This window comes from Oryza brachyantha, chromosome 1 (genome assembly GCF_000231095.2).
Source record: "Oryza brachyantha chromosome 1, ObraRS2, whole genome shotgun sequence".
Lineage (NCBI taxonomy): Eukaryota > Viridiplantae > Streptophyta > Magnoliopsida > Poales > Poaceae > Oryza > Oryza brachyantha.
Genome location: NC_023163.2, coordinates 32,087,516 through 32,098,161, shown reverse-complemented (window position 1 = coordinate 32,098,161; position 10,646 = coordinate 32,087,516). Strand labels below are relative to the sequence as shown.

The 10,646-nt window shown below is 41.3% G+C and overlaps 2 protein-coding genes across 2 annotated transcripts; both read right to left on the bottom strand.

Annotated features, from left to right (window-relative positions):
• Window positions 1-528: 528 nt before the first annotated feature.
• LOC102702425 (probable glycerol-3-phosphate dehydrogenase [NAD(+)] 1, cytosolic) lies at window positions 529-5,311 on the bottom strand. The gene is made up of 5 exons (XM_040520676.1): window positions 4,191-5,311; window positions 2,884-3,105; window positions 2,092-2,339; window positions 1,813-1,952; window positions 529-1,087 (listed from the first exon to the last, which is right to left on the bottom strand). Exons 1-5 carry the CDS (start codon window positions 4,831-4,833, stop codon window positions 964-966), a joined length of 1,377 nt encoding a protein of 458 aa, XP_040376610.1. The 5' UTR covers window positions 4,834-5,311; the 3' UTR covers window positions 529-963.
• A 1,135-nt stretch (window positions 5,312-6,446) lies between these two features.
• On the bottom strand, window positions 6,447-9,987 carry LOC102702146 (eukaryotic peptide chain release factor subunit 1-2-like). The gene is made up of 3 exons (XM_006645244.2): window positions 9,906-9,987; window positions 7,061-8,512; window positions 6,447-6,898 (listed from the first exon to the last, which is right to left on the bottom strand). Exon 2 carries the CDS (start codon window positions 8,481-8,483, stop codon window positions 7,176-7,178), a length of 1,308 nt encoding a protein of 435 aa, XP_006645307.1. The 5' UTR covers window positions 8,484-8,512; window positions 9,906-9,987; the 3' UTR covers window positions 6,447-6,898; window positions 7,061-7,175.
• Window positions 9,988-10,646: the final 659 nt, after the last annotated feature.

The following is a 10,646-nucleotide window of genomic DNA, read 5'->3' as shown; positions in this document are numbered from 1 at the left end:
TTTTTTAAAACATAATGAAAAATATTTTTGCATTCGCTTCGCATGGCTGTAGACAATTGTGACAGAGTTTACGGATTGAAATAATGTGGATTACAAATCACATCGTAATGAATGACAAAAGAACTAATTAGAACACCAACATAAAGAGATGAAGGTAACATAATCCTATTGGTAAACATCATCATGGTTAGTGAAAACTCGTATAACCGCCACCAATGCTCAAACCTGAAATTTGGTGATTGACATCAAACCGAAGCAGAAGAACATGTGACCCTGCGTAAGTCTGTCAGGACGTACAGCCCACAAAAAACAATTTTTTGTATTCCTCAACATCAATTGATCATGCGTGTACAGCCCACAAAAAACAATTTTTTGTATTCCTCAACATTGCAAATTTAAATGATCCATAAATCCCTAAAATATAGCTTTCTTAGTATTTTAAATGCGCATGTTTACATTAGTGTATATTTTGTCAAATGGTATCTGAAGCAGAATGTGTTACAGAGGACGTACGTGGCGTTCAAAAAATAGTTTGCCACGAATATCATATTAACATTCCCATCATATGGGTGAAACAATGACAATGCGAGGAAGATAAATTCAATTAAATGTTGCAGGACATACATGGATTCATCATTTATCGCCCAGAAATACTGGAGCAACAAGGAAAAACGAAGGATAATAATTACAAGAAAGGAATATTTTCTCAACTTCTTTGATCCAGTGGGACTTATAGTTGGAGACTACGACAATTTATTGACTCCATGCTGTCTTGTACTGTTGTACAACAACACAACATGATAACCTAAGAAGTAGAAACACTTCCAGAAAATAAGCCCCGTGGAATTCACGCACAAGCCGGCGACAAATCTTCACCAAGCTTAATCATGAATGATGCTAAGCATGTCAAAATAGGTCTCATCCAACCTTGTTTATATTCTAATCATATACAGGATGAACAAGTCACGGTTTTCCTAGGAGAGACGGGCGGTAGAATGCATGGCTTTGGGCCATCTCAATCCTTTCGCGAGGATCATTCATAGTTTCATCTCTCAGGGCTTGAAGAATATCTCTTGTCGAGAGCTCCCTGTAGATAAAAAAAACTGTTAGTTGAAAACATAATTGCTGCCTTGCTGGTTGAATTAGTCAACGTTGATGGTTCACTTTGACATGTTAGAACATGTTACATGTCCATTGTACCAAATGATCACAAGTGTCTCCAAAGAAACTGTTTTCTAGAATTTTAACCAGTATTTCAAGGAAAATTTTAAAAACGCCTAATAAAGAAATGCAATGTCAACCGTTGCGTCCGGCAAAAAAATATGCCAACCATTGCATGATACTTCCGAGCTCTTTATGCCCATAAACTACTGCCTGCAGGCGTTATGTTGATTTCGTGATTTGTGAAGAAAGGTGATTGTTTTCATACTAGAAGATATGTGTACAGCCTACAATCTATTCACCCTGCCAATTGCACAGCTAGAAGCAGTGAATGGGTGTGCACTGCATTCATAGTGCATACTACGGATGTGTTCTTTTCGTATATGAAGGATGAAAGTTTATCTAATTTTTATAGCTATTGAATGGTATAAATGATAAGGTTAAATACTATAGAGTTGAAAATCTATTTTAGAAAGGTAATATGATTAACTTCTATACATAAACTTCTTGCAAAAAAATGCATCATTTAACAATTTGAAAAATTGCGCGCAAAAGCCGATGAATAATCTAGTGAAAAAAATACAGCCACATAGTCAAAGTAGCAAAGAGCACCATAGGCCCATAGCCGTAATGGTAATCCAGAGCACAAACCTTTTTATCAGTATTCTATAAAGCCTCTTCAAGATCGGGCACAGTTCAGCAGGAGCAACTTGCTTATTTTCCTCAGGGTGTTGCACGCTTAAGCTGGGTTGACTGAGTAGCTCAAAAAATGCACCAACAGCAGAGATACCCTGTTCAGTGAAAAGTGAACAGGTTAGATCCAGGATGATATGATCTCTTTTGCAAGTTTTGGCTTTCAGCATTCTTCAAAAACACGCTAAAAATTCACATAACTTTCTGGAAAAATAAAGAACAGTGCTATGAGATTACCTGAATCATCCCCTTCCCCTTGATGCTGTCACCCATGTCAGGGCTCAGTTCTCCCTTTGCTAGCATTTGGCCATACCACGCATTGCGACCTTTCAGTAGAGTAACATAAGTATCAGCCAGTAGAGGGCCAGCAAGTTTCTCAGGTTGTTCCGTGAGCAAATGAGTAATGAATATCATCTCTGACGTGCAATGAGCAAAATACACTGACTTGCTTGTTGCGCTCTCATTTGTTAAAGCTGCAACCATTCCTGAAACAGAAACGTGAGTTGATTATTAAGCTCAGAACATGGGAAATAGCAAATATCTTGCATGGAGAGAAAGCAAAAAAACTAAAACGCCAGTTGGCATAATGCAAAAGAAATGGTTGTGGATATGTTTTCAACCAAATTTGCATTAACTATCTTGCACATATACATAGCACTTTGTACAACTTTCAGCCAGGCTAGCCAAAGGCATCCAACCTAATTTTGGAAGTGCACTGCTCCAATTAATATAGACCAGAGTTCAAACAGAAATGGAAGAAAAACTTTAAATGGTTCTCATACTAGATGGATATGGTTTGTTTAAATTGGTAGGATATTTAAAAAAAACTCAACTACCCAGATTAATTGAGGCCATGAATTAAGCAAATCGAGTAAAACCTGAACATATGGCAAATTCATGTTTGAATAGAACAATCAGCGGAGAAAACACCAGCTCCATTAATTCGTTGGTGGGATTAATTAATTAATTAACTGTTACAAGGATATATATTTTTTGGAAAAAAAGGAAACATGTAGAAAATATTCTTACCAGCACCAATGGCGTAGACATTCTTCAGGCCACCCATCACCTCATGTGTAACAAGATCACTGTTATCCCAGACAACGAAATGTGGTTGCCTCAAAAACTTAGCAAGCGGTTTCCTCCACTTGTCAGATCCACAGATTCGAGCATTTGCGTATTCTTTGTTATAAATCTCTGAGGCGATATTTGGGCCTCCAAGATATAGTATATTCTCAGTTGGAACTCCGGCTGCAATGTATTTTAAAATGTTAAATTAGTTGTTGTTTGAATAAAAGGATCAATGAAAATTAATATCAACTAGTACCTCCATCTTTTCGTTTCTGCTTATGCTTATAAACTAAATTTTGAATTTTCAACCATAAATTGAGAGTTGATTTTGGGCCAAGATAAGAACATCTTTCTTGCTTGTTAGAAAATATGTAGCGTATCACTGTTATGTCATAAATTTACAAGCACGGCGTATTTGTCTATTTCATGTCAACAGCATCCAAACAGAACAGGACATTCGATGTTGATGGAGCAAAACCAAGGTCCCAAAATGTCAATAAATGCTAATGGCCAGTACTGAGCACGTTATGGAAATGGATAAGTATTGAATACATATTTGCTCTGTAAAACTGAAATGTGATAATTACCATAAAATGGTACTATGGAATGCCATGTGCTCCAGTTATCAGTAGCATGAGAGGCAGAAATTCAAGCATAGCAAAGTACAACAGTGAGCCCTCCACTCAATGTTGTTCTTTCGGATATCATTACTAACCTTTTCTATCCGTAGTACTATGTGCTCCTTTCATTAAATATTATATTTATTGCAACCTTCCACTAACCAACTCCATTGCTATTCCTTGACACTAAATGAGAGCAAGTCTATATAAGAGGCGACCTCTCCACAAATCCTACGAGAGATGGGAGAAATATACCAATGGATAAATAGGAAAAATAATGTGAATTTATAATAGTGTAATGTGGGGTGTATGATAGAAGCAATTTATTGTATATGTTACGTCCTAATTAATGAGTAGATGCGTGGACAAAATTGGATGTGGCTGCCACCTCTTCTATAGAAGTTGCTCTAACGACATACCTTAATAGGTTGGCATGTGGGCACAAGCAACAGAGATAATTTGTAAATAAAAAATAATTTATGAATAAAATTTTATATATGTATTCTTAGGAATCTAAAAGCTAAGGCTAGAAAATAAAATTCAAAAAAAACCCTCAAAATCAATTTTAAATTTAAGATTAAAAATTTAATTTCTAGCTTATAAAGATAAGTATAAGTAAGCGAAGATTCAAAGATGCTTTCTTACTTGCAGAACTGATCATCTGTGTAGGCGTGATGATCCGAGGGATTGGGTCCAAGGATGCTTCTATCCCCTTGGCAAGCGAAATGATGACGGGAACGCTGATCCGCTCCTTCCAGTACCGGCTGATCTCCTCGAACACCTCCCTCGTCTCGGTGGACGGCAGGCCGTTCACCACAATGTCGGCATCCCACACGGCTTCCTGCAGGTTGGTGACCACCTTCAAGGGGCAGAGCGGCGTCTCGACCATGTTGAGGCAGAGCCCGTCCCGCAGTATCTCGTCGGCGAACAGCGTCCGGTCGCCGAGGCGCGCCTCGACGTACTTGAGGTAGGCGCACCGGCGGATGAGCCGCCTCAGCACGTCCTCCCTGGAGTTGATCACCTCGAACAGGTGCTCGGCGGTGGAGCGGTCCACCGACCTCCCCGGCCGTCGCCAGATCCGCACCTGTACCTTCTCCCGGAAGTGGCCGTACGCGTCCTGCAGGAGCGCCGCGAAGACGCTCCCCCACGCGCCGGCGCCGATGCCGACGATCTTCAGCAGGTCGCCGTCGGGCTTGCCGAGCAGCCGCCGCAGCTCGTCGAGCCTCTCCTCCGCGCCACTGCCACTGCCGCCGTTCGCCGACCCATTCGCGTGCACGCTCCCGACCATCTGCCCTCCTCCCGCGAAACACCCGGAATTCAGCACCAAAACCTGTGCGCTCTCCGCGGCAATTGATCGAGCACCTTGAGCGCGAGGTTTTCACGACGACTCCGCCACGCGCGAAACCGCATCAAGCGCCGCTCACCAACCAAGAACCAAGCACCCCACACAACCCCCACTGAGTAGTGGACAATCCCAACTCCCAAGAACAGGTGATCCACCACCACCTACAAACCACACGCAGCACAGCACGTCAAAGGCCAAAGATCAAGACCGCGCGCGAGGTGGATCATCATCGAGGGAGGCAGGCGGCCTTGCCTTTACAGCGTCACCCACCTCCAGCTCAAGGGATACCCGAGGGGCGGAGCTCGCCCGACGAGGGTGGGTGGTGGATGGACGCGACGGCCGGCCCGAGCCGAGAAGCTCAAGCTGGCGCTCCGCTTGTAAGTAGAGATGGGCGAGGTGTTTGATGGCGGCATTAATGGAGGAGATGGATGGCGCCAACGATGCAGTGTCCGCCATTAATGAGCGAGCGAGGAGGGGACGAAGCCGAAGGTTTCTCTGCTATTCTCCCGCTGCTTTGCCGTTTTCGCTCGAAACTTTGCTCAGTGTATAGCTCGATTAATCTCACAAGCTCCCGATTAACCCAATCTCTTCGGGTTAGCGAGAATTCTTGCTCGATTTTCTCTGTTCGTCGTCAGAATGGATTAGGCTGATGAAGCCAATGCTAAAATCAAATTTAAATTTAAGGTTGAAAAATAATTTTGATTTATAAGTATAGGTTGGAGAAAAAGACGAGGGCGTCAAAGTACACTGCATATTGCATATTGTAGTCGAGTTCACGTACCGGCATTGGCACTGATCATCAGAATTCAAGCCCTTTAGAGCTTTAGGTACCACGGCTTTGGACAGATTTTGATTAAATTTTGGTCAATTTACTGCTTTTGCGTTTGACTTTGTCCAAAGCTATTAGAAAGTCCAACCGAAAATTGATTTTGAGCCACGTCACAAAACCACGAAGGGATAAACAGCGAAGGGCCGTGCATCAGCTCAGCTCGAGCTGATCGGACGCATTCATTTCAGAGTTTGGTCACTCGCGAGTCCCAACCACCCCAGCCTAATTATTCCTTCCCCGGGCCAAGGCAGTACAGGACAGTTCCTGTGAGTCCAGGTGTCCTGTATGTACCTATCCCCGGAGAGGTGAGGTGAACGAGATGCTCGCCGTCGCCGGTGACGGCCCGGCGAGCACGAAGTGTCCACCGCCACCGGCGAAAGGCGATCGATTCATTAGATTGTCTGTCCACAGATCCATCATCATGATTTCATGTCGCTCATAATAACGGGGCAAAACGCACGGGTCGGCTCCGTGTTTTACCCAAGATTTTTCTTAGATTTTTTCTTGGTTCTTGCACCGCAAGTGTTTTATCAAACTACCGGACAATGCATTTTTTGCCAAAAAAAACATCTTGCCAGTCTAAAATAGAATTTAAAGCTAATTCTATCATTTATCACAAAATCAGATAATCTTTCATCTTTTATCAAAAATCTCCGAAAAAACGCATCCGTTGTTGCCAAACAGAAAACAGTTTCAACAGCGAAGTAGAAGAAGATAAACACGAATATTGTTCAAACATGATGGGCATAGATAGCAAGTGAACACGGATATGGTTCAAACATCATGGGCACAGATTGTAGCTGGGTTGCATCGACCCAATAGCCCATCCAAACATAATACTAACGCGAAGACTCACTCTGGACCTCTGGTTCAGAGCCACACGGCACGAGTAGCTGCGGCAAATGCAGCAACAATAAAAGCAGAGGACATGTTTGGGCAGACGTAGACGCCACTCCTCAATGACAACTTAGAATTTATTTTAAACCACTAATAGATACGACGGTCTTTCGATGGACTCAGAATGCAGCATTACTCTCCATCAAACAGACAGGGCTTCTCCATCAAACAGACAGGGCTTCACTTTTGCAGCAGCATCATTCTTCATGACATGAAGAAGATCATTATTCTCAAGTCTTCTCTTCATCCCTAGAAAGATAAAAAAAAGTCTTCTCTTCACCCCTAGAAAGATAAAAAAAAATGATTAGATCCAACGTCACAGGGTACATCGAAATAAAAGATGTTTACAGTCACGGGGTACATGAAAATAAAAGATGTTAACAGTCACAGGGTACATGGAAATAGAAGATGTTTACAGGTGAGGTATTGCAATATGGCATGCACCTTAAGTGTTCCTCGGTGATTTTGTGGATGTCTCGACCTCCTCCTGTCCCGGTGCGTTCGGGGCCAGCACGGGCTCCTTGCGGACCGGAATCACTGAAGTTGTTTCAATTGATTGCTATTCATAGTCTTCATCAAACTCATCAGACAAATCTTCGTAAGCATTAATCTCAACCTGATAGCGAAGAATACCTCCTATCCCACCAAAGCCCCTAACAAACTGAGATCCTTCCTGCGATTTGTTCGTGACAAACTCCAGGGTGCAACCAAATTGCCTGTAATTCTCAGCAAACCACTCAAGCAACAAGGTATTGTTCACCACCTCTAGTTCTGCAGAAGTCGCCTTATCTCGGAAGTTGCTCTGATCTGTCTCCTGTGCCTTGCTGAGGTGCTTTACCGTAGTTTCTCCAGTTACAGAATTTTTCAGAACATATCGGTTGACATCAAGATTTTCCCACACAATCAGTGTCTCAACTGCACCCATCTCGAGGGCAGACATAGTATCCTCCACACTGAAAACGTACTTCCCAGTGTCTTGGCTAATCTCTTCAAAATACTTCCCAATCAACTTCTTTTCTTGGATGAACTTGACATTTGAAAGTACTTCAGCAGATATCTCAATAGCTTGGTTAAAGCCATTCTCCCCACCATATGAAACATCAACCACCTTAAGTATCTTTGCTTGCAGGCGCTGATCAAACATGTCAGACTGACTCAATTCAGTCTTAAAGTCAGCAGAACCAGCTATAATGAGCCCAGAAACATTTGGCTGGCTAGTACCAGGATTAATGAAGAATTGTGTAGCAAGCTCAGCTGTCTTGCGCACATAGTTGTGGCGTTTCTCCATGCGTAGGCGGGCAAAACGAAGTGCTGACTGCCCTCCTCGTCCATGTTTCTTGGGGAGATCAACAGAAAACTTATGAAGAACCTCTCTTGAGTTGCCACTGAGTGTTCCAAAAAGAGTGCCATTGCCATCCATGACGATGAAGCCAAACTTATCATCAGATTCCAGCAGCTCATTTAACGCCTCAGTGTGAAACTTGTTGTCACAGAGGTACAAGGAAGCATTGATTGGCCTGAAAGGTTCAAAGTCAAAGGTGACTTTCTTTTCTTTGCCCTCATCCGTGACAATGGTGCCGGTGTAAAGCACTAATCCATTGGGGGGAACTCGGTTGTAAAGCTTCAGCCTTTGTTGAGCAGATGTGATAGCAGCCAAAACAGATTGCCTGTTGACCCTACTCTTGATATTAGAGGCCGTTCCGTATTCATCACCCAACATCTTGGTGACTCGAGAGACCTGATCACGAGGTGGCATGATCAGTGAGATCATGCTTGTCCCGTTTCCACGTGCAGCATCAAGTGCTTTAATCAGCTTCTTGACTTTCCAAATCTCAATGTTCTTGTCAGTTTCATGGCTGTCAGCCATCTTGGTTGTGCTCCAACTTCTGTCTCAACCTACAAGATCGAATATCCAACAAGTAGGTTAAAAATGACAAGAAGCTTGCTGAAAGGACAAATAATAACCAATACCTAAGTTCAAAAGGTAAAATATCATACTCCTTCAAGTCATTATATTAATGACAGCATGGAATGCGCAAATACGCAAATATAATAAGTAAAGATTGTATTTCTATCCTCATCTAGCCATAGAATAATTTGTTCTAAAACAAACGAATGTGAAGATATACACATGACAGCAAAGAAGTCCTGTAATAGTCCTGTAATGACTAGTGCCGAGTGTAGTATGATAGAAACAGTTTTTAGCACACGGGTATATGTACATCCGTTGCTTGCATAACATCTAAATAGTCATCAAATAATATGAAGAAATTTGAAAAGATAGTTTAATATGATTTATATCATTCAACCAACATACAAGTTTAAATTCAACTTATACAAGTTATAGCAAAAATAACAAAAATAACTATGAATAAAGTTTTGATTGTTTTTTTTGCTACAACTTGCAGAAGTTAAATTTAAACTCGCATGTTTGTGAAGTGATATAACTCATATTAATCTATCTTTTTAATTTATTTTATATTTTTTGGATAACTATTTAGATAGTGTGCTGTACCTGTATGCTAAAAGCTATTTCCCGTAGTATGATTCTCATATGAGCAATTTTACGGTCTTTGAGAAGGTACAAGAAGGTACCACTTTTTTCTATATAAAATTTGTACATTAAAATTTTAATGCCTCTCGATATCTGCTCAAGGACTGTAAAATTGCTCTTCTTACATATGCATATGTCTAATGCTGATCAACTCATGTAAACTGGAAGATTAATCAGACAAGAAAATAATAAAACTGCGCACCAACATGTTCTTTCTATAATATTTAATAGAGGTATAGTAAATAATTAAAAAAATAGGGCTATATGCAGTCCCCTACATCACGTATGCAGCGTAAAAACTCATATACGCTATAATTGAAAGGATCGGCATAATAATACATATAGTTGAAAGGATCAGCTCCAACTTTAACGATCTTCTAGAAGGCAGATAATTGATTTTCTAACAAAATGTATCCAAATAATTGGCGATACATTCAGAGGAATGGATCAATGCCAGGATTGAATAAGATTGAAAATCTTTGGAACAACAACTTCTGAAACAAACTGGTCCTGATTAATTGTTTCGACAATTGGACACAATAACAAAATTTAAAGGAAAAACATAGACCGCAACAAAATCCGCAATCCGCTAAGAGTATTCGCAGTTTCGCACGCCCCCACAACAACGAAACAAATTAAAATTCGGGGGCCGGGCTAAGTTCGCCGCAACGGCAAGTAAAAAAAGCAAAGATTGCGACGGACTAGACGAACCGAGGGCAGCAGATTAGGGTTTACCAGCGAGCGCGGGCGTACGGATCGCCGCCGGTGGACGACGATCACGAGAGGAAAGCTCGCTCGCGTGTGCGTTGCGGAAGGACCGAGGCGGCCTGTGGTGGGAGGCCGAACCCTAGGCCGGATTTATATACGGCGAGAGGTCAGGTGAAAGCGGACCGCGACTCAACTTCCGCGGTTTGAGGAACGGACCCAATGGGGATTCCTCAACATGGGCCGCGCACGTTCGCACTAAGAATCGATTTAGAGTAAACAATAAAAAATGTTGAGAAATTAATGATCAATTAATTAAGATAATTATGTGATTAGTTACATCATTAACCTGAACCGACATCCAGGGACACGTCCGTACGGAACCGGCTTCCGTACGGACGCATCTCACGCATATTAGCTGGCTACATGTTATAAATTTCACGAATAAAACCGTGTTCAAAAAATATAATAATAGATTAATATAAGATTAATTATTTATTAATTATTAAAAAATATATAAAATAGGTTAATATGATTTTTTAAAATAACTTTTTTATAAAATTTATTTGTAAAAAATATACCATTTAACAGTTTAGGAAACATGCACGTGAAAAACGAGGAGATAATTTAATTTATACGGGGTGAACCAACGCTGCCTAATTACATTAAGTCGTTCACAAAATCACTTTTCAGATCGCATACAACAAAAAATTCTAATCCTAATCCTAACCATTATAAATTCAGATGTTTAGGGGCTTAGACTCTTTAATT